The sequence below is a fragment of the Loxodonta africana genome, chromosome 3 (genome assembly GCF_030014295.1).
Source record: "Loxodonta africana isolate mLoxAfr1 chromosome 3, mLoxAfr1.hap2, whole genome shotgun sequence".
In the NCBI taxonomy this organism is placed as follows: Eukaryota; Metazoa; Chordata; class Mammalia; order Proboscidea; family Elephantidae; genus Loxodonta; species Loxodonta africana.
In genome coordinates, this window is record NC_087344.1 from 160,915,073 (window position 1) to 160,940,519 (window position 25,447).

General features: G+C 35.4%; 1 protein-coding gene across 2 annotated transcripts in view; it reads right to left on the minus strand.

The window, feature by feature from the left end:
• Positions 1–25,447, minus strand: part of SYCP1 (synaptonemal complex protein 1) — a 180,362-nt gene that overhangs the window by 61,157 nt on the left and 93,758 nt on the right. Inside the window, exons 20-26 of one of the 2 annotated variants that reach the window (XM_064282383.1) lie at positions 22,866–22,947; positions 17,166–17,228; positions 16,944–17,006; positions 9,997–10,113; positions 9,087–9,197; positions 7,846–7,938; positions 7,248–7,322 (exon numbers count right to left, since the gene is read on the minus strand). In XM_064282383.1, coding sequence (XP_064138453.1) covers positions 7,248–7,322; positions 7,846–7,938; positions 9,087–9,197; positions 9,997–10,113; positions 16,944–17,006; positions 17,166–17,228; positions 22,866–22,947 — 604 coding nt within the window. The remainder of the gene's footprint in view (positions 1–7,247; positions 7,323–7,845; positions 7,939–9,086; positions 9,198–9,996; positions 10,114–16,943; positions 17,007–17,165; positions 17,229–22,865; positions 22,948–25,447) is intronic. The other variant, XM_064282384.1, reaches the window with a different exon arrangement.

Below are 25,447 nucleotides of genomic sequence, written 5' to 3' on the forward strand. Positions count from 1 at the left end.
CTTCCTTGCAGCCATAGGGATATTATCCCATCACTGACAGCACTGTACTTCAGGACAGATCTTGAAATGTTCTTTTTGATGATGAATGTGATGCCATTCTTCCTCAGTTGTCATTCCTGACATAGTAGGCCATGTGATTATCTGATTGAGAAAGGCCAAAACCAGTCCATTTCAGCTAATGCCTAGGATATCCATCTTTATGTATTCCATTTAATTTCTGACAACTTCCAATTTTCCCAGATCCATACTTAGTACATCTCACATTCTGATTATTAATAGATGTTTGCAGAGGCAGTCTACTCTGAGGAGGCAGTTCTTCCCGACTCATGTTTTGAGTGCCTTCCAACCTGAGGGGCTCATCTTCCAGCCCTTTATCAAATAGTGCCTTCCTGTTATTTATAAGGTTTTCACTGGCCAATTTTTTCAGAAGTAGACCGCCAGGTTCTTCTTCCTAGTCTGTCTTAGTCTGGAAGCTCCTTAGTTCTGAAACCTGTAACTATGGGTGACCCCACTGGTATTTGAAATACCAGTCGCATAGCTCTACCATCACAGTAACACGCACCACCACAGTAGGACAAACTGACAGACAAGTAGTGGAAACTGAATATAGTAATATACGTCATCACCAAGTGGGGTTTATTCCAGGTATGTAATGTCCAAATCAATCAATATAATCTACCATATCAACAAGCTAAAGATGAAAAACCACTTATGAACTTATCAGTTGACCAAGAAAAAACATTTGACAAAAATCTCATTCCAATTCATGATAAAAACTCTCAGCAAATTAGGGATAGAGGGGATTACCTCAACATGATAAAGTGCATCAACAAAATATCTGCAGTTAACATCATACTTAATGGTAAAAAAAAAAAGAAAACCTGAATGCTTTTCCCCTAAGATCGGGAATAAGGCAACATAGTACTATTCGACAGAGTACTACTGGAAGTTGTAGCCACTATAATAAAGCAAAAAAGAAAAGAAATAAAAACCATGCCACTGGGAAAAGACGACATAAAACCATCTCTACCTGCAAATGACATGATTGTTTACATAGGTCCCTGCGTGGTATAATTGGTTTGCAATTGGCTACTAACCTAAAGGTTGACAGTTTGAACCTACCCAGTGTTGCTGTGGAAAAAATCTTCTGGAGATCTACTTACATACACAAGCTCCACAAATAAGAAGTGGACATTTTAAAACTAATAAGTGAGTTCCCTTAGTTAAAACTAATAAATGACTTTAATAAGTGAGTTTAGTACGGTCACAGGACAGAAGATGAACACACAAAACTCAACCATGTTTCAATACATTGTATTTTTTACACAAATAACATGTGCCTTCTACATTTGTTTGCCAACCTTGCCCTCCCCCAAGGAAGTATTCTCATAAGCGCCACTGCACTAACTTTTTTTTACATGTTGCTATGAAAAAACTTAGCATAGCTGTCATGGATTGAACTCTGTCCCCCAAAACTATGAGTCAACTTGGTTAGGCCATGAGTCCCAGTATCGTGCAGTTGTCCTCCATTTTGCAATTGTTAATTTCATGTTAAAGAGGTTTAGGGTGGGATTATAACACCCTTACCAAGGTCACATCCTGGATCAAATGTAAAGGGAGTTTCCCTGGAGTGTGGCCTGCACCACCTTTTGTCTTACAAGAGATGAAAGGAAAGGGAAGCAAAGCAGAGAATCAGACCTCATACCACAAAGAAAGCAGCACTTGGAGCAGAGAGTGTCCTTTTGACCCAGACTTTCTGTGCAGAGAAGCTCCTAGTCAAGGGGAAGATTGATGACAAGAACCTTCCTCCAGAGTCGACTGAAAAAGCCTTCCCCTGGAGCTGATGTCCTGAATTTGGTCTTGTGGCCTACTAGACTGTGAGAATATAAATTTCTCTTTGTTAAAGATAGCCACTTGTGGAATTTCTGTTATAGCAGCACAAGATAACTAATAGTGCACTTACAAAAATACCTCGCAGGGGGAGGGTGTGGCTGACAAACAAATGTAGAAGTGAGTTACTTGTGTAAAAATATGGTACTAACAAAGCACATACAGAAAACAAAATTAAAAACACAATACCACTCACAATCATGTCAAAGAAAATGAAATATTTAGACATACATTTAAAAAAAAATACATACAGAATCTGTATGCCAAAAACTACAAAATGCTGATGAAAGAAATCAAAAACCTAAATAAAAGAAGAAACACACTGTTATGAATTGAATTGTGTCCCCCCAAAATATGTGTTGTAAATCCTAACCCCTATACCTGTCGATGCAATCCCATTCAGGAATAACGTTTTCTTTTTATATTAATGAGGCCATATCAGTGTAGAGTGTGTCTTAATTAAGCTAACCACTTTTTTTTTTCCTTGTTTTTTTCTTATTTATATATATTTTTATTGTACTTCAGATGAAGGTTTACAGAGCAAATTAGTTTCTCATTAAACAATACACATATGGTTTTGTGATACTGGTTGCCAACCCCACGATATGTAAACACTCTCCCATTCTCAACCTTGGGTTTCCCATTTCCAGCTTTCCTGTGCCCTCCTGCCTTCTCATCCCCGCCCCTGGGGTGGTATGCCCATTTAGTCTCATTTTGTTTTATAAGCCTGTCTAATCCTTGGCAGAAAGGTGAACCTCAGGAGTGACTTCAGTACTGAGTTAAAACAGTGTCTGGGAGCCATACTCTCAGGGTTTCACTCTCAGGGTTTCTCTAGTCTCTGTCAGGCCAGTAAGTCTGGTCTTTTGTGTGTGTGTGTGTTAGAATTTTGTTCTACATTTTTCTTCAGCTCTGTCTGGGTCCCTCTATTGTGATCTCTGCCAGAGAAGTCAGTGGTGGTAGCCAGGCACCATCTAGTTGTGCTAGACTCAGTCTGGTGGACGCTGTGGTTCTTGTGGTCCATTAGTCTTTTGGACTAACCTTTCCCTTGTGTCTTTGGTTTTCTTCATTCTCCCTTGCTCCAGACAGTGTGAAACCAGTCGAGTATTATAAATAGCCTCTCACAAGCTTTTAAGACCCCAGATGCTACTCACCAAAGTAGATGTAGAACATTTTCTTTATACACTGAATTATGCCAATTGAGATAGATACCCCCTGAGACCATGGTCCCCAGTCTTCAGCCCAGTAATTTGGTCCCTCAGGGAGTCTGGATGTGTCTATGGAGCTTACATGCTCTTGCCTTTGTCAAGTTGTGCTGGCTTCCCCCATATTGTGTACTGTCTTATCCTTCACCAAGTTATCACTTATCTACTGCCTATTTAATGTTTTTCCCTCCCCACTACTCCCCTCCATTGTAACGATCAGATATTGTTTCTTTCTGTGTGTAAACCTTTTCACAAGTTTTTATAATAGTGGTCTCATACAGTATTTGTTCTTTAGTGATTGACTTATTTCACTCAGCATAATGCCCTCCAGATTCATCATTGTTCTTTACCATTGCCTAGTATTCCATTGTGTGTATATACCATAGTTTGTTTATCCATTCATCTGTTGATGGGCACCTAAGTTGTTTCCATCTTTTTGCTATTGTGAATAATGCTGCAATGAACATGGGTGTGCATACTCTACTTTGCTTTTTGTTATTGTTGAGAATATACATAGCAAAGCATATACCAGGTCAACAGTTTCTACATGCACAATTCAGGGACACTGATTACATTCTTTAAATTGTACAACCATTTTCACCCTCCTTTTCTGAGTTGTTTCTCGCCTATTAACATAACATCACTGCCCCCTATGGTCCCTATCTAATCTTTCGAATTGCTGTTGTTAATTTGATTCCCTGTAGATCTTAAAAGAGCATAAAGATGAAGGCGGACATTCTTTACTAGTTAAGCTAAACTACTGTTTGGTTTTTGAGATATAAAAGGAGCAGATTAGACACAGAAGCAAGGAAGCACAAATGGAGAGGAAGATACATCCCACAGGGAGATTGCCAAGGAAGGCCAAGAAAAACACTAGAGACACTGAGACAAGGATTTTCCCCCAGAGTGGACAGAGAGAGCCTTCCTCTACAGCCAGTGTCCTGGATTCAGACTTCTAATCTCTTAAACTGTGAGAAAGCCACCCACTTGTGGTATTTGTTACAGCAGCACTAAGAAACTAAAACATACACTGTGCCCATGAACTGACGATTCAACATAGTACAGATGTCAATCTCCCCAAATTAATCTATATGTTTAATGCAATTTCTACCAAAATTTCAGAAAGATTTTTTTGTAAAAATACACAAGCTTATTCTAAAATTTATATGGAAATATTCAGGCCCTAGAGTATCTAAAACAATTATGACAAAGAAGGATGAAGTGGGAGGATCATTCTATTTGATATTAAGGCCTTCCTATACAGCTTCAGGAGGCCTGGTGCCACAGTGGTTACGAGTTTTGCTACTAACCAAAAGGTGGGCACTTCAAATCCAACTGCTCCTTGGAAACCCTATGGGGCAGTTCTACTCTATGAGTCAGAATTGACTGGACAGCAATGAGTTTTACACAGCTAGAGTGCCTGAATGGTGCAAATAGTTCACATGCTCAGCTACTAACCAAAAGATTTGAGGTTCGAATCCACCAGTGACATGTTGGAAGAAAGGCCTGGTGATCTACTTCTAAAAAATCAGCCACTGAAAACCCTATGAAGCACAGTTCTACTCTGACACACATGGGGTTGCCATGAGTCAGAATCAACTGACAGCAACTGTTTTTTACTGGTTATTACACAAATACAGTAATCAAGACACTGTTGTATTAGTGGAGGAGCAGACACATAGATCAAAGGAAAAGAATACAGAACATGCAGAAAAAGATTCATGCAAATGTAACCAACTGATTTTTGACAAAAGTACAAAAGCAATTCAATTGAGGAAGTGAGACAGATAGGGTTAACTGTGCCAGCAGCTGAACAAAAGAGGTGTTAAAAGCTTACCATCTAGAAGCTGGGTAAACAGGAACCCACCCTGTCAACATGAGATAAGACTGAAACAACCCATGAATTACTATCTCCTTCTTAGTGTTTTTCTAAGCCCCTCCTCCCTTACAGGCTCCGCATGTGCAGAAGAACAAAGTGTGAGGACTGTTTAACCCTTCTTAAAACAAAAAACCAAACCCACCGCAGCTGCGTGGATTCCCACTCATAGCGACCCTATAGGCGGAATAGAACTGTCCCATAGTAAACCTTCCTTAGACCTCAGAAAATGGCGATGTAGAACCGACTATCAAGTGCGCTTGCACTATATCCCATAATAAGTGATGCGTAGGGCTGCCGAGAGGACTCCATCTTGAATATCGGCAGGTTCCATCTTAGATTCCAGGTGCATGCGCAACCTAATTAGCATACACCGCCAGTCTGAGAAGTACCGTCCCTTGAAAGAAGCCAACTAAATATTCATTACTCTTTTGTCTCTACCGAACCCATATAAGCCCTAACCTTGCTTCCCTTTTCTCAAGTCAGTCTTTTGGAGAGGCTTAGATCTCTGCTGACTCCTTTTGCTCGACTCAAGCAAAATAAAGCTTGCTGAACATAAAGTCTGTCTTTCACATGTATTCTTACTCAGGAAAAGACAAGGACCCTTTGTGTCAGATTGGCAATTAGTAACAAAAGGACAAATGTTTCAACAAATGGTACTGAAGCAACTGCGCAGCTGTAGGAAAAATACTGAACCTGAACCTAAACCTCACACCATATATAAAAATTAAGTCAATGAATCACAGACTTAAATGTAAAATGTAATTCTACAAAGCTTTTAGGAAAAAAACACACGATAAAATCTTCAGGATCTAAGGCTGGGCAAAGAGTTCTTGGACTTGACACCAAAGGTACAATCCAAAAAAATGAAAAACTGAGAAACTGAACCTTATGAAAATTAAAAACTTTTGTTCTGCAAAAGACCCTGTTAAGAGGATAAGAAGTCAAGTTACAGACTAGAATATATTTGCAAACCACCCATCTGACAAAGGACAAGTAACTAGAATAAATAAAGAATTCTAAATATTCAACAGTGTAATGAAAAAGTTTTGGAAATAAAGATTGGTGATAGTTGAATGTGGCAAATACAATTAATGCCACTGAATTGTACACTTAAAAATGGTTATTAAAATGGCAAATTATATATATATTTTACCACAATAATTTTTTTTAATTCACATAGTTAAAAAAAAAACACAAAGTAGAACGTGAAAATAAGACATGAACAGAAACGGATACGCAGATGGTAAATAAAAAAAAAACCCAGTGCCGTCGAGTCAATTCCGACTCATAGGCACATGAAAAGATGTTTAACATCACTATCCAAATAGAAATGCAAATTAAAACCACAATATCACCACAAAATAAGGCTAAAAAAATGACTAAAATAAAAAATAACAACAACACTAAATGATAGCAAAGATATGGAGAAGCTCATGCGTGACTTCCTATTTCCATGGAGTCCATTCTGACTCAGAGCAACACTGTAGCGAAACTACAGGATGGAGTAGAACTGCCCACTATGCCTCCAGGGTTTCCACCCATGATACAAGTTGGATAAATCTCCAAGGGATTATGGTGATTGATAAAAGCCAATCACAAAAAGTTTTATACTGTATGATTCCATCTGTATAACATTCTTAAAATAACAAATTTATTGAAATGGGGAACAGATTAGTGGCTGCTAGGTAGGGCCACGGTGGAGAGAAAGGGAGGTAGGTGTGGCACTGAGTTTCTGTTTAGGGTGATGAAATGCATTTGAAAAGGGATAGTGGTGATGGTTGCAAAATATAGGGAATGTAAATAACACCACTAAATTGTTCACATAAAAATTGTTAAAATGACAAATATTTTGCTATATATAGCTCAACACAATAAAAAAAAAAAGCCCTCCTATACTTAAAAGTGGTTCTATCTTTATATGTGTTTAGCATTTAAACCAGATAAAAAAGCTAAAGGGGAAAATTGTATTTTCTCTTCCTTAGTTATCCAAGGAGTCCTGGTGGCTCAGTGGTTAAGAGCTTGGCTCCCAACCAAAAGGTCAGCAGTTTGAATCCACCACCTGCTCCTTTGAAACCCTACAGGGCAGCTCTACTCTGTCCTATAGAGTTGCAGTGAGTCGGAATCAACTCAATGGCAATGGATTTGGTTTTTTTTTTTTTTTTTGGTCAGTTACCCAAAGTTATCCTATTATTCTCTAATACGACATATTTATAAAAATCCGAAGTTGCACCTAAACTTACAATTAATTACTACACCTATAATGCCACAAAACCTACTTTTTCTTCTCTTTCTACTTCAAGTTGCTTCTTAATGGATGAAAGTTCATCTTTGAGGCTGGATAATTCAATCTCCTAAAGAAAAGGAAATATAAAGTTTACAAGTGCTTCCATATATTTCTCAAGACACTGAAAATGCAAACTAATGCTCCAAGTAAACTCATTTTTATGGAGAAATAAATTCATTAATGAGAGATATATATATTTTAAAAGTCTACTGATATAAAAGCTCCTAACTGACCATACTAAGGACTTCATTAAAACAATTTTTTATAGTTTTCTCTAAAGAAAGATTTAATGCTATGGATATCTCACCTCCTCAGCCTCTCCCAATCTATCCCACCCCTCCTCTCCCAATGTCAATCAGAGCTCCAAACTAATTTAACTAGAGTTTATAACAATTAATTTCAAAAAAGGGTATTTTTCCCCCATCATTTCAAAAATAAATGAACTACAAGATCCATGCAATCCTTTTCAGATCTAAGACTCTACGATTCTTCACAGCTCAAAAATTATGGTTTTACTTAATATTTTTCTTTACCACTAAGCCATGGTGACATGAATATCGACTTTTATTGCTATTTGTTCTGTATCTCACCAAAGATGCTTTCACTGATGACTGTTCTTGTTCTTTGCTTTTATAAAGTCCTAATTCTGAGTCTCTTTCTTCAACGATTTTATCATACTGGTGCTATATTAAAGAGAAAAAACATTTTGGGTATATTAAATACCAAACACACTATGTTTCAGTAGGATTGGTATCCCAATGTATTTAATATTTGGATAAAGTGATGTTTATGAATTCAGTAATACATGTCTTTGAACATATTTTTAAACTTTTTTATTACATTTTTTCATTCAAACAAACTAAACAATGAAACACAGACAACAATCCTGGGACTAACTCAAGAGCAAAAAATGATTCTTTTTAGTTGGAAACACTGAATTTAATCATTTTTAAAATAGGCTAGAAGGACCAAGACTTCTTAGAAGAATGGCCAATTCCAGATCTGGAGCAGGAAATATAAGATGAACCTAGAATATCTTGTCGTAACAGAAAGCAAGAAAGCTATCAGAGACTACTAGGGTCAAGTCAAAGGGACTTGCAAGCCAGCTTGACAAGGCTGCCCTGGCCAAAGCTGGGACAATTTTAATATCAGCAAGCATAAAAACTGCACTGTATTGAAATGTACCAAATATGTCTAAATCTATGGGTTCTCAATGTTACTTATTTATTTTTTAAATCCTCATTGATTATCTCATAATAATGTCATATTCAAGAAACAATTTGTAAACATGAATCAGTTGGTATTACCCACTTTCTCTCCAAATCTTAAAGTAAGTCTTAACTCCCTAACAGAATGCTAACTTAAAAACAATAAAATGAAAAAAAAACAGGGGACACCCACCAGCACAACAAGCTTATTAAGCCTTTCACCTATTTATTCCTTTGATAAAAAATGGTTTAGTCTAGCACATGTGAGTCATAGGTAGGGGACGCAAATATAATGAAATAGGTATACTGGGTATGTAAGTAAGTAAGTATAAGGTAGAAAGTGTTATGAGATGATTAGGAGAATCCAGAAAAAGAGTGATTACTCCCATCCATCGAGATGATAATGGAAGGGTTCCCCCAAAGAAGTGACACCCAAGCTCAGCTTTGCATGATTAAGGTCTGAACTTGGAGAAATGGGATATCAAGGGGATTCCATCTACAATGAGCGACAGTTACATAAAGATAATAATTTTCTCCTGCAAATCAGAATACAATCTTGATTTTGCTATTTTTAAGCAGAAATACGGCTCCAATTAAAATCTTCATTATAAAGAAAAAATTACCTTATGTTTTTCCATAAGTGCTACCATTTCAGCTATTTTATGTTGACATCGTATATCAATTTCTTTCTGCAATTTTACTGCTTCATCAGCTATCGTTTTTGCTTTCTCAACCTATCAAATAACCAGTCTTTCTTTAAATTAATGCACAAAACAACAAATTTAACTTAAATGTAAAGAACATGCTTTACTTATATAAAATACAGAAAGCAAACACCAGGAAATTAAAAAAATGCATCAATGTTTTGGTTTATTTTAGGGTGTCCTATTTTATCAAGCGGAGCCCTGGTGGCGCAAGTGTTTAAGAGCTTGGCTGCTAAGCAAAAGGTTGGCAGTTAGAATCCACGAGCCACCCCTTGGAAGCCGTATGGGGCAGTTTTACTGTGTTCTATAGGGTCGTTATGAATCAGAATTGGCTCGACGGCAGTGGGTTTGGTTTCATTTATCAAGTGAGATGACAGTATAACACTGTGATGATCATTTATCTTTTCAAATAATTATATGCTACTCAAAACTCAAATAATTAGAATAACAAGTATATTTTAGCTTACATAGAAACTGATCATTAATATAGCATACATTCATTAAGGAGCTCTGGTGGTGCAGTGGTTAAGCTCGGCTGCTATCGCAAGGTCAGCAGTCTGAACCCACCAGCCACTCCTAGGGAGAAAGATGTGGCAGTATGCTTCCATAAAGATTTACACCCTGGAAACCCTATGGGCAGTTTTACTCTGTCCCACAGGTTCACTATGAGCTGGAACTGACTTCACAGCAGTGGGTTTGCTGGTTTTATACATTCATTTTTTTAATAAAATTCTCAAAATTAAGGATTTTTATTATGTACTTTGAAAATGCTAATACACAAATATAGTTTTAATATAATAAATTTTCAAACACATTTAGTTTTTCCTACCTCTCCCAAGAGATTTTCTTCTGATGTCTTTTTATCCTCGATTTCTTTTTGATAGCTATCAGTCATTTCTTCCAATTTTTGTTTGACGCTTTCTAGTTCTAATTCTAATTTACTGACCTTTAAATAAAAAACATATATATATGAACATTAGTAAATATGTCATATTGAAAATTACTAGTACACATTCATTTTGTGGTATTGTGAATCTTTTTTCTTTTCCAGATGATTTTAGTTTCATTTAGTTTAGTTTTGAAGTAGTGATTTACCTCAATGAAACTTATCTTCTAAATAGTGTTTTTGCTTATGAAAACTTTAACAAAGAGCTTGGGTACACTAAGTTTTATCATGCTGTCTTCTTCTCTCATAGCAGAGCCTTTAGATTTTAGTTTATTTTTGGTGACAATATACACTGCAAAACATACATCAATTCAACAATTTCTACATGCCCAATTCAGTAACACTGATTACATTCTTCAAGTTGTGACAACTTTTTTGATATCCTTTGCCAAACTGTTTCACCATCATCAATACAGACACACTGCCCCCTAAGCTTCTCGTCTAACCTTTTGAGTTGCTGTGGTCAATTTGATTTCACAGATATAATTCTTTAACATAATGCTCAAGATGGATATTCTTTTCCAACTAAGCTAAACTATTGTTTGGTTTAAAGATGACCTCAGGGTACACTTTCAGTATAAGGTTTAATACGGTTTAAAGGTATCCTCAGATCAATGGTTTCTGGGAGTTACCCAGCCTCAGTGGCTCCAGAAAGTCTGAATTTCATGAGAATTTGAAGGGTTTTGTAAATCTTAGAAAATTACTTATTAATGGAAATAAATTATGGTTGGATCATTTTCCTTATATTTTTCATATGGTGAATACACACAAAAAGGAACAATCTTTGATGGTTAGGAGGGAGTGGAGGAGTAGGGATGGAAAAACACTAACTAGACAATACGTAAGTGGTAACTTTGGTGAAGGGTAAGACAGTACACAATACTGAGGATGCCAGCACAACATGTACAAGGCAAGATCATGGAAGCTCCACAGACACATCCAAACTCCCTAAGGGACAGAATTACTAGGCTAAGGGCTGTGGAGACCATGGTCTCAGGAACATCTAGCTCACAGTTTATAGACAATATCTTCTACATTCTACTTTAGTGAGTAGCATGTGGGTGTCTTAAAAGCTTGTGAGCAGCCATCTAAGATACTCCACTGGTCTCACCCCGTCGGGTGCAAGGGAGAACGAAGAAAACTAAAAACACAAGGGAAAGATTAGTCCAAAGGACTAATGAACCACAACTACCATGGCCTCCACCAGACTGAGTCCAGCATAACTAGATGGTACCCTGCTACCACCACTGACCGCTCTTGACAGGGATCACAATAGAGGGTCCCGGACAGAGCTGGAGGAAAAAGTAGAACAAAATTCTAACTCACAAAAAAAGACCAGGCTTGCTGGCCTGACAGAGACTGGACAAACCCCTAAGAATATGGCCCCCGGATACTCTGTTACCTCAGGTTAGCTCATTATCCCCTTGTTTGTCTTTAGAGTCACTCCTGAGGTTCACCCTTCAGCCGAAGATTAGACTGGCCCAAGAAACAAAATGAGACTAAAAGGGCACACCAGCCCAGGGGCAAGGACTAGAAGACAGAAAGGGACAGGAAGGCTGGTAATGGGGAACCCAAGCTTGAGAAGGGAGAGTGTTGACATGTCCTGGGGTTGTTAACCAATATCATAAAACAATCTGTGTACTAACCATTTAATGAGAAGCTAGTTTATTCTGTAAACCTTCATCTAAAGTACAATAAAAAATATAAGCTAAAAAAAAAATTGGCATGGACAAGAATTGGGGAAGGGAGACATGTGTAATTTATGATGAATCAGACTGTATTCCGTACCTATAAGTAACCACCAACTTTAAGACACAAAACATTACCGATATTGATAAAGCCTTCTGGGTGCCACTCTTCCTTAGTTTTTTTTCCTCCTGTCCCCTCAAGTGTAACAATCTTAATTTACTAGTCATTAGCCCCTTCCTTGTCTTTATAGCTTTATTATGTAATTACTCATTTCTAAACAATATTTATTTTTTAATTTTATACAAATGCTTTCATAGTACATGTATCTTGCATTTTTTCATTCAATATCATGTTCTAGATATTCATGTGTATAAATATAGTTCATTAATTTTACTGCTGATTAGTAGTTGTATGAACATACCACTGTTTGTTTATGTACTCAATTGTTCATAGACTGTGAATTGTTTCCAACTTGGGTTGCATATACACAATAATGCTGTCAATGTTCTTATAAACATCTCCTGGTGCAAATATGTAGAGATTCTCTATAGTATATATATCTAGGATTGCAACTGCTGGGCCATAAGGTATGTTGCATGTTCAGGTGAGGTACAAAGAGGAAGTGCACTACACTACAAAAGAACTACATGATTTTTCTAATTTACACAGATAGAAATCCAGCGGATATGTGTGAGAATGGATATTAAGGGTGTGTATAAAAGTGGAAGAAACATAAAGTTCGGTCAGTCTGAATTTATTGATACGGGCCTACTAAGCAGGGATTCTGCATTCAATGTTTCAGCTCAAGGGGTTAGGAATGGATCTAACAGTTTGGTTTGTTGGCTGAAAAATGGACCAAAACGTGGCCTACACTAAATAAAGACATCATCTAAATTTGAAGTTTGCTTTGTCAAAAGATTTTAAATTACTGATTTTAATTTAAATTACTACCCATCTTATTATTTCTTCTTGAGATTGTTTTGGTTAATCTATTTTAACTTTTTTCAAATATATCTGCATAATGATATTCATAGTAAAGGTATTAACCTTAGACTTTGACAGGAAAACAAGCTGTAATTTCTACAGTGGTAAAATTATGATTACCAGTGGCACAGCTTCCAGCATCGCAGCAACACGCAAAAATTATGGATAATATTGCAAAGAATGGGAATTCCAGAACACTTAATTGCGCTCATGAGGAACATTTACACAGATCAAGAGGCAGTTGTTCGGACAGAACAAGCAGACACTGACTGGTTTAAAGTCAGGAAAGGTGTGTGTCAGGGTTGTATTCTTTCACCATGCCCATTCAATCTGTATGCGGAGCAAATAATAAGAGAAGAACGAGGCATCAGGATTGGAGGAAGACTCATTCACAACCTGCGTTATGCAGATGACACAACCTCGCTTGCTGAAAGTGAAGAGGACTTGAAGCACTTACTAATGAAGATCAAATATCACAGACTTCAGTATGGATCGCACCTCAACATTAAGAAAAGAAAAATCCTCACAACTGGACCAATAAGCAACATCATGACAAACAGAGAAAAGACTGAAGTTGTCAAGGATTTCATTTTACTTATCTACCATCAACAGCCACGGAAGCAGCAGTCAAGAAATCAATCAATCCGTTGCACTGGGTAAATCTGCTGCAAAGGACCTCTTTGAAGTATTGAAAACCAAAGATGTCACCTTGAAGACTAAGGTGCACCTGACCCAACTCATGGTATTTTCAATTGCATCACATGCATGTGAAAGCTGGACAATGAATAAGGAAGACCAAAAAAGAACTGACACCTTTGAATTGTGGTGTTGGCAAAGAATATTGAATATACCATGGACTGCCAAAAGAACAAACAAATTTGTCTTAGAAGTACAACCAAAATGCTCCCTAGAAGCAAAGATGGCGAGACTGGGTCTTACATACTTTGGACATGTTGTCAGGAGGGATCAGTCCCTGGAGAAGGACATCATGCTTGGCAAAGTACAGTGTCAGCAGAAAAGAGGGAGACCCTCAACAAAGTGGATTGGCACAGTGGCTAAAACAATGAGCTCAAGCATAACAACGACAGTAAGAATGGCGCAGGACCGGGTAGTATTTCATTCTGTTGTGCATAGGGTCACTATGAGTCAGAATCGACTCATCGGCACCTAACAACAACAAAATTATGATTAGAAGGTGTACTCTGTATGATTTCAATCCTTTGAAATATATGTCTCTAAATATAATCATTTTTGTTAAATACTGTTTTCTTATTTCTATATTCTTACCAATTTTTTTTTTTTTACCAGTTATAGCAATTGCTGAGAGAAGGGTATTAAAATCTTCAACTATGATTATGGAATTGTCTGTTTCTCACTTCAGTTTTGTTAAGGTTTTTGCATCATATATTTTGAAGTTCTGTTACTAGGGGCAAACGTATTCATAAACTGACACCTTATCATTATGAAATGCCCTTCTTTATCTGATACTATGCCTTGTCCTTAAATCTACTTTGTGTCTGTAATTAAAACTGCCACTCTAGCTTTCCTATGCTTACTGTTTGCATGGTATCTGGTATGTCTTTGTATTTAACAAAATGTGTCTCTTGTAGACAGCATATAGTTTGGTCTTGACTTTTATTCATTCTGACAAGCTCTTCCTTTTTACTAATGTATTTAGTTCATTGATATTTAATATAATTACTGATATAGTTGGATTCAGGTTTATCTTTTTGCATGTTTTCTATTCATATCTTTTTTAGTCTTCTGCTCTTCCTTTTGGGTTTATGAAATATTTTTTAGTTTTTCGTTTTCATTTTTCTGACTTTTTCACTATACTTCTTTGTACTATTTTACAGTGGTTGCTCTAGAGAGGGTATGTATTACTAACTTTTCAGTCTACTTAAGAGTTAAAACTGCACTACTTCATTTGTAATGTAAAAATCTTGAAGCAAAATAGTTATATTTACTCCCCTGCATAGATAGATAATAAACTCTGTATTATATAGTGTAACAATTTTTATTTTAAGCACTCATATATGCCCTTTTATATTCACCTACATTTTTACCATTCCCAATGCTTTTCATTCCTTCCACTGATCCAAGTTTCCATCTGGTATAATTTTCCTTCAGCCTCAAGATAGTATTTTAGCATTTCTTGTAGCACAGCTCTAGATGTCCTTATTTCACCTTCATTTTAGAAAGATATTTCTGCTGCATACCAAATTCTGGATTGACAGTTTCTTCCAGCACTTCACAAATGTCATTCCTTTGTCATCTGGCTTTCATTGTTCTGATATAACATCAGTCACTATTTGCGTCATTGTTCCTCTGCGTGTGATGTGATGTTTTTCTCTGGCTGTTTTTAAGAGTTTCCCTTTATCTTTGGTTTTAGCAGTTTGGCTATGATATGCTTGCATAGCTAGATATGGTCTTCTTTCTATTTACCCTGCATGGGCTTTGCTGAGGGTCATGGATCTACAAGTTGTTTTTTAATTTTTTGTAAGGTATTTTTAAGAAAGTCTTCAAATAATTTTCTTTTGCCTTATTTTCTCTTTAATTTTCCTCAGGGACTCCAATTACATATTTTAAATCACTGGATATAGTTCCAAAGGCTACTGAGATACCATTCCTTCTCCCTTTTTTTTTTTTAAATCTTTTTCTGTATTCTTCTGACTAGATAACTTCTATTGATCTAGCTTCAAGTTCACTCTTTCGCCATCTCCAATCTGCTATTAGGATCATCAAACTTATTTTTTTAATTCTAGAAATCATACTTTTCAGTTTCGTTTTGGTCCTTTTTTATAATTTCCATTTCTTCACTAAGATTCTACACCTGTTCTTTCATGACGACCATGTTTTCCTTTCTGTCTTTGAATGTATTTATAATAAAAAAAAAAAAAAGCTCCATAAAAGTCCTTATCTGCTAATTCCAATATCTAGATCATCTTGATGTCACTTTCTAGTCACTGATTTTTGTACTATTAATAGCCATCTGTGTTGTCTTCAATTTAGGGCTACTAATTTTTTTTTTTTTTTTTTATGAGTAATACTGTTATGAGTATTTTTGTTCGTATCTTCTGTTTCTATTTGGAATAGATGTTTTGGGTTCCAAGGGATATATATCAGCAACATTCCTATATAATTCCAGCAGTTTATGAGCTTTCTTATTTTTTCCACAATGATTTTAATCACAGTATTTACATACTTCTAATTTCAAATATTAAAGGAAAGTAAATTTTTCATGTTTTCCCAAGCCAGATGAATGGATAAAAAAAATACGGTACATACATAATGGATTATTCAGCCATAAAGAGAAATGAAGTCCTGATACATGCTACAACACATAGGAACCTGGAAAACATTATGCTGAGTGAAATAATTCAATCACAAAAGGACAAATATTGTATGATCCCACTTATATGAAACATCTAGAAGAGGCAAATGTATAGTGATCAAAGTTTATCAGTGGTTACCAAGAATGGGAGAGAGGACAGAAGGGAAAGTTTTTGCTTAAGGAGCACTGAGCTTCTGTTAAAGGTGATGGAAAATTTTGTAAATGGATGGTGGTGATGGTTGCACGACATAGTTAATGTCACTGAATTGTACATGTAAAAATGTTGAAATGGCAAATGTTTTGTATATATATACACATATACACATACACACACATATATACCACAATAAAAAGTACGTATGAATACCTTGAGAACTACAGTTTTCCATTCAATATTCAGAAAATATTGAGTATTTGCTACATGTCAGTCGTTGTTCAAGGAATTGGAAATAAAACGACAAAGTATGGTCCCGACATCATGAAACCTACATTCAAGGGCTTTCATTAGTTTTTCTACATAGTCGATGATTCTCAAACTCCTTTTGCAGTAGGGAGCTTTTTTAAAAATGTATATTCCCAGGCTCTACCCTAAATCTACTCAATCTCTATTTTCACTGAGTGGGTAAGACACATGAGTACACACACACACATTTTTAAGTTGCTCAGCTCAATCACAGGTGAGTGCCCTATTACAAAAAGATTGATTTCCACAACTGCAAAAGATGACAATCTTTAATAATAACTGCTACAGTATAAATAGTATAAAATTTATAAATTCTCATCTATTTACTAGTACTTTACAAAAAATAAAGATGCAAAATACCTTTATCTCATAAACATTCAGTTGTTTGCTTTCTGCTGTATTCTTTCTTTTTAAGGCTTTATTCTGTTAAAGTTAAAAATAAAGAATTATGTTTAGTACCACAGTGATTCTTACTCTGGCACTGACCTAGACTGAATTACTAAAGGAAAGGAAGATGGTATTATCTAATACAGTAGTGAAGACATCATAGTTTGATTTTGAGAATATTTAAACAGTCCATACCTCCTGCTGGAGCTCTTCAATATGCTTGCTTTTATTTTCAACTTGTTTCCTTAAGTTGTTACACTAAAAATTAAGAAATTATAGTTATTTTATTCAATAGTCCAGTCAAGGTAACCAATTTCAAGCTAATGAAATATTGTATAAAATAAGGGTCACTTTCAAAAATCATTTTGTTAAAGAATTCCACTAATGTAAAAAATTACGTGAAAAAAATAATAGATTTTAATAGAGATAATCTCAATGCAAATTTGAAATTCTTAACATTTTTTAATATACTTAAAAGACATATGAATTCAACTGCTTTAAGAAAAAATGTGTTTGTCAACCCTCTTCAGAGTTCTGAATCATATTAATTGGATTGTGAAAAAGCAGCAGCCAGTAGTAAAATAACTATAGCTTGTCTTCTGCTTTACCCATTATTCCCCACTTCTCATTTCTGAGATCTGTTACTTGTTATATTTGGAAGAGAGGAATAATATGATACTCTGTCTCAACCTCACTACATTCCAATTCCCCTTACTGAAATATCAGCTAAACCACTTTTTTCTATCTCATTTCAAGGAACCACACATACCATGTGGGTATATATGCAGAACTGGATGAAGAAATATTAACCTAAGTAATGTTTGGCATACCATAAAAGTAGCACAGATTTCTAAAGGGTCCTAAAAAGCCCCTGGAATATGGTAGTGATATGTAAATTGTTCTAATTATCACGAAAGCAGACAGAAACTTCAGTGGAAAAAATTTTAACTCTCATTAGCACAAAATACTGTTAAGCATTTTTCTTGTAACACTCATGTACAGTCATTTAAAAAAAAAAATTGCCGCTGAGTCAATGCCAACTCATAACAACTCCATAGTACAGAGTAGAACTTCTCCATAGGGTTTCCAAGGAGTGACTGGTGGATTCAAAATACTGACCTTTTGTTTAGCAACCATCCTCTTTAACCACTGTGTCTGAAACTGAATAATGTATGGTACAGCTGTTTACAAGCACTTGTTACATCTAAATTTTAATTATGTCCCACCCTACAATACTCTATTTCAGAAAATTCAAAAAAACGAAAAGAAAAACTATAGAAAGTGAGCCATATTTTACTAATTTTCATGCCAGTATCACTGGTATAAATGCATCAGCAGATGAAACTATTTCTGCATACAATTTTTATTTATTGAAAAGATCAAAGATTTCTAGTTTTGGCAGAAAGGTCACCTGGATACTCTGAATGACCCTCCTATTAAAAATAATTTAAAAATAGATTTAAAAAAATTTTTTTTAATCTTTAAATGCATCACTGAGACGGCTATAAAGTATGAAATCTACAGAGGTCCAAAGGAAAAAAAGAGTGATAATCATAGGTTTGGGGCTAGCACCACAGTCAGTATTTGCCCCAAGAGAATCTGCTGAACTCAGCAAGGGCAAGGGAGACAAAAGATAAAACTTAGGGTGCACTAAAGGTAGGGAACCCAATAAGATAACCCTATACAAAGACAGGAACTCAAGGGTCTACATATTCAGTAAAAGAATAAATAAAAAATAAATCTGCCACACAGAAGGAAATAGTAAGGAAGCTTGTCTGTCTTGACCTTAACACTGAGTCAAACGGATAAAAATACTCCCTGAGCTGGCTTTACATGGGTTTATGGGCTGAATTCATGCTATCTGTATGGTCTAAAAAAGCTTCAAACGGAGAATTTAATTTAAAATTTCCCTGGTTGGTAGTGTTCTTAAGAAAATCCTTTTGGGAGAATGACAACTTCAACACAAACCTTAAGGAATTCCCATAGATAAAATCCCAAGGAATCATAAAAGACGCAAAGAAATAAGGCTCAATGAGTGAAAGCCAGCAGAAAAAAGGGCATAATCAGTCCTGAAAAGACTTCAGATACTGAAATTATCAGACTCAGAATATAAAATAAATGTATTTAAAGAAATTAAGACTTAAAACTACAAACAAGAAACAGGAAACCATAAAAGACAATTAAGCAGATCTTAAAAAGAACTAATCAGAACTTTTAGTAACGAAAAATGTAATTGAAATTAAGAACTCAGCAGATAGGAAAATCAGTTACTTATTGACCATCCCAAATAAATGTTGCATAAATTTAAAGAATATTAATTTGAAGCATCACCAAATCACTATTTTCCCCCTTATATCACATTGTAATATGTATTTCTTAGTTCTCCATTGTTCAAGCCATCAAAATCTATTCCCTTCGAGAGTTAATATTGATGACCATACTTTTCTCCTGCTTAGCTTTCTAAAAAACTATCCTTATAACTGGTATAAATATAAAGTTAAAAAAAATGTGTATATTTATACTAAAATGATAATGACATCAGAACTATTAACTTTGTATGTCATTCTGATTGCTCCATCCAAATCCTACATCCCACACTCCTCCTTTGTGCATAAGCTGGTGAAAAATAAAGTAACTTAAGTTTTCACTCCTTTTAAATTTAAGTAATCTTCAAATTTATGGCTACATGGCTTTTTAATAAAACATTTCCTTTTAAATGTTTAAAGAAATTTAAAATATATTAAGTAGAATACCCAGAAATTCTTTAAAACATTTTAAACTATCACAATTCATTAAATAAAACTCATGTGCACAGAAATGAAGATTTTTGTTTACCAGAATTTCCAGGGAGAGAGAAGAGAACGATGTTGACTACTAAAGGTCAGAACAGAAAGTGAACTACACTTTTCAGAGGGCAGCTCATTATATGGGAGGTCAAGTTTAAGACTAGTGTCCAGTGAGGCACAGAAAAGGGAGAGATAAATTGAGATAAGTAGTCTGGCAGTAACACTCACATACAGAGAGCAGAAATTTTTCTGCAGCTCTGTTGAAAGTAAAATTTGTAGGAAAAGGAGATATGTCTAAGAATAATTTTTAAAAGCATTCTGCTCCTCTGTGGATATCTACAATGTAGCTGCTAAGAGTACGAAATTTGGGGGAGGAAGGAGATAGCTAAAGAGGAGATTAACGAGACTCTGCTCTTGCAAGCACTGTGCAAAATCCCTGAACCCAGAATAAAAATTCTGTATTTTCTCAAAGCCTTAAAGCCTTCAAAGGAGGAATGAGGCTCTTTGTACAGGACAGTGTAAAATCTGGCCCTAAATAATCCAGTGACATATATATTGTTACAAAGTCTCTGTTCCCAAAATTTTAATGCAATTTGATAATACCTTGTTTTCTAATATCTTCATTTGTTTATCTTTTTTTAAAACTTCACATTCAATGTTTCGAGCCTAAAAAATATTTGACATCAGATTAAAAATATTAACAGAAAATCTTTTTTTCTTCTATGAGTATCTTTTAGTATTATTTAGAAATGGAATTATAAAACTTAGCCTTATATTTCTACAAAATATCAGCTCTCAGTTTATTTCAACGTCTTTTTTAAAATAATCTTTGTGTTAATGTTTACATGTTAATGTTCACCATTCTTATCTTAGCCCAGCATCATTTTGTAACAGTTTATCAGCTTTTCCAGCTTATTACGGATTTTTAAAAATTGTCTTATATATAAACGTAATCTCTTAAACATGTCTTTCACAAAATTTTATTAATCAGTCTGAAGCTTGTAACAACCCAGTGAGACAGAAAAGATAGTTATTATTATCTCCATTTTAGAGATGAGGATACTAAGGCTCATTAGGTAAAGTAAACACGAAATAACAAATGTCTAAACTAAGGTAGCGAATTGGGAAAAGAAGTAATGACATTCACGATCAGGCAAAATATCTGATAATTACTTGCAATTTGGATTCTTTTTGGGAAAGTGTTTTAATAGGTAATTTAAAATTCAATCATGGGAAGCTGACAATGCTAACAGAATTTGTCATGCATTTCATTTCCTAATTCATCACTCATATTTTCTACATTGGCACAACAAATTATAACTTAAATTCTGACTGGAAAATTTTGACTTTACATTAAGCATCAAATTAATGTTTTACCCCAATAAAAACAAGTAAGAAACCACAGGCTTGGTGCTTTGAAGCAGCCTCTAATACAAAATTTAAAGTAGTGAATTACATACCAAGTATTTAGTCTTACATGAAATTCATTTTTTTCTGGTTGAATTTAACTAGTAAATATGAAGGTAAAAAAAAAACATTTTGAGGAGAAAGAAAATATGGTATACTGTAAAGAATGTAGAAGATCAGCTCTACTACTTAAAATCATGTAAACTTATTGAAGTTTTTTGCCCTTTGGAGACCCTATTTCCTATTTCATAAAATGAGGACAACAGTAATTTCCAGTTAAATAACATATAAAGAACCTAGAATGTGCTGGTCCATTGTAAGCTCTTAAAGATGTTAATTCATCCCATCCTCGGACTATTCTTACAGTCTTACAGCTTTCTAAAGTATAGGTAACTTATGACATCTCTCAGCTCAAAACTCTTCAATAAACTCAAACTCCTAAATACATCTTATGAGGCCTCACACGAACCAGCCCCTTATTATCTCTCCAGCCTCATGTCTCTCCACTACCACCACTACCTTAAACTCCACCTTTCAGGTAAGATAAACTTAAATATGCCATGCTCTCTCATGCTTCCAGGCCTTCCCAGATAATTTTTTTTAACTTGGAATACTGTTCTTGTCCCTGCTACATTTGTATTCACTCTCTTGCCTTCTACTAACTCCTATTAAAGTTTCAAACTAAATACCACTTCTTCCAGGAAGCTTTCCCTGACTTAAGTTTGAATTAGGTGTCCCTTCTATAGGCTCCAATAGCACTCAAATAAGAGGACCTATGTTTTGTCCAGGCCAGCAGCCTTTTCTTCAAGAACTCTTTTACTGTAAATTCCACAGTGATCTAGATCTGTCTGCATAATTTAATGGGGGATAATCCTGTCTCTCACCGCAGCTCCAGGAGCAGAAATGCTGCTCAGATCTACCCAGATTATTCTATCCTCTAGTAACAATGATTGTTTTGAAAATAAGTAAGCGAACCAAACTAGGCCAGAGTCCTCTCCAAATTTTTTTTCAGAGCATCCAAGACTATTTTTAGTAGTTTTCCAACTGATCCATTGTTTTCATCTCTCTCCATTCCATTTTTAAATATTAAAAGATGTCATCTTACCACTAAAAAAATTTAATTGGATCACCTCTGTCCACCAAAACAAATGAAATGCAAACTCAGCACCCGGAATAGTGCCTGGCACATAATAGGAGGTTAACAGTATTTTGTTGGACAAATTAAATACTCAAGCCCTTTACAATCTAACTCAACCTATTTCAACCCAGTTTTCTCCCACTATGTATATTATATACTATAATCATGCCACATACTTTGTATCTATTTTCATGACATTAGTCCCTAAAAATCTCCTTCCTATCTCAACTTGTTGAAGTATCCACCAAAGCTCAATATAAACTTTTTGATCACTGTGCTAGCTGTATATCCCATTATCATCAAGGCATGAGCCTTTCATTTGGCCTTACAAAGTAAATCAGTATTAAATATTGATTAAAATCACTTCAGAATTAGGCTAATATTCCCTCCAGACATAAATCATACTAGCAAAATAATTCGCCTTTGCCTATATTTTTAAGATTGATACCCTAAGACAGCCCCTAGATGACCAGTTATACAATAGTACACTTCTCTTTTTTAGACACAGTGTTGCTTTTATGATTTAAAATTTTGTTATATAATCTGTTATTAAAAATAGCATACATTTTCTTCACTCTTGTCCAGTTTACATTTAACTTCATCTCCTTTCTTTTTAAGCTCTTCTCTAACAGATTCCAGTTCATTCCTAAAAGGAATGGAGAAGAGTAACATTGTAGCACAAGTCACATTTTCATTCCCTTTGGGGATTTCTGAAATGGTTGACACTATAGGTGTTTTTTCTTGTTTTGGGCTTTCTTGTTCTTCATTTTATTTGGCAGTTTTTCTTGCATAATGGCAATTGGCACACTTCCATTCCCATGCTTAATTTATACCTTATTTTGAAATTAATTATCTGGGTCCTAATAGTCATTCTTCTATTGACAATTTCTAGAAAGAAACACTTTTATTTAAGATTTCACTCCAATGTTTCCTTAGTCATAAAATAGTTATCATTCTAAGGGATACTGTAATTTATACAAAAATAAATTAGGAATATAAATATAAGTGATTTAATGAAGAACTATGTAACTGAAATCATACATACATATACACTCTTGCCTACATAAAAAGTATCTCTGGGAACATATACAAGAAACAGCAGTACTTCTGAGAAATGAAACTGGATAGCAAGAAATATAAAAATAAAACATTTTTCTTTCACTTGTGCCCCTTTGTCTCTTAGAATTTTGTACCGTATGTATATATTATCCTTTTAAAAATATTTTAATTAAAAAACATGTTTATTGCACATGAAAGTAATGATGCTTTGTCTCAGATACTTGAAACTATTTTTCTAACTGTAATCTCCCTTGTTACCACTAGTATGTTGTGGGTGTAACCTGTCAGCATGGAATAGTGTTTAACCATGTGGAATAACTACCCTTATGGGTTATTCCCAAGATATTTGACTCCAGAATATTTAATGACTCCAGGATATTTACTCTTTAACAGAACATTAAACTTTTAATCAACATACTCTCACTGTTCCTAAATATGTTTATATTTAGTGTTCTACTGTTGCTGTTGGGTCCTGTCGAATTGGTTCCAACTCATAGCGACCCTATCTATGTACAACAGAACAAAACAGTGCCTGGTCCTGTGCCATCCTAACAATCATTATCCTTGAGCCCATTGTTGCACCCACTGTGTCAATCTATCTCATTGAGGGTTTTCCTCTTTTTCTCTGACCCTCATTTATCAATCATGGTGTCCTTCTACAGAGACTGGTCCCTCCTAATAACACATCAAAAATATGTGAGACAAAGTGAGCATTCTGGCGGTACTTCCTCCAAGACAAATTTGTTAGTTCAACTGGCAGTCCATGGTATATTCAATATTCTCCACCAAAATCGTAATTCAAAGGCATTAATTTTTCTTCAGTCTTCCTTATTCATTGCCAGGCTTCCACATGCATATGAGGCAATTGAAAACACTGTGGCTTGGGCCAGGTGCATCTTGTCCTCAAGGTGACATCTTTGCTTTTTAACACTTTAAGAGGTCTTTTACAGTAGATTTGCCCAATGTAAGGTGTCATCTGATTTCTTAACTGCTGCTTTCATGGGCACTGATTGTGGATTCAAGTAAACTGAAATCCTTGACAACTTCAACCTTTTCTTTGTTTATCATGATGTTGCTTATTGGTCTAGTTGTGAGGATTTTTGTTTTCTTTATGTGGATGTGTAATCCACACAGACAGCTGTGGTCTTTGATCATCTTCAGTACGTGCTTCAAGTACTCTTCACTCTGAGCAAACAAGGTCGTGTCATCTGCATATCACAGGTTATTTATTATTGGTCTTCCTCCAATCCTGATGCCATGTTTTTCTTCATATAATCCAGCTTCTTGGATTATTTGCTCAGCACACAGAGTGAATAAATATGTGAAAGGATACAATCCTGACAAACACCTTTCCTGACTTAAAACACTCAGTACCCCCTTGTTCAGGTCAAAAGACTGCTTCTTCATCTATGTACAGGTTCCTCATAAGCACAGTTAAGCACTCTGGAATTCCTATTCTTGGCAATGTTATTCATAATTTGTTATGATCCACACAGTCCAAAGACTTTGCACAAACACAGGTAAATATCTTTCTAGTGTTCTCTGCTTTCAGCCATGATCCACCTGGTATCAGCAAAGATATCGCTAGTTTCACGTCCTCTTCTGAATCCGGCCTGAATTTCTGGCAATTCCCTGTTGACATACTGCTACAACTGCTTTTGAACCATCTTCAGCGAAATTTTACTTGTGTGTGATATTAATGATATTGTTTGATAATTTCCACATTCTGTTGGATCACTTTTCTTTGGAATGGGTAAAAATATGTATCTCTTCCAGCTGATTGGCCAAGTAGCTCTCTTTCAAATTTCTAGACACAGACTAGTGAGCACGTCCAGTGCTGCATCCATTCATTGAGACATCTCAATTGCCATTCCGTCAGTTCCTGAAGCCTTCTTTTTCACCAATGCCTTCAGCACAACTTGGACCTCTTTCTTCCATACCATCAGTACTTGAGCAAATGCTGCCTCCTGAAATGGCTGAACATCAATCAATTCTTTTTGGTACAGTGACTCTGTTTTCCTTCCATCTTATTTTGATGCTTCCTGAAACTCGAGGCTTAGCACTTTATTCACATTATCTCATATAAT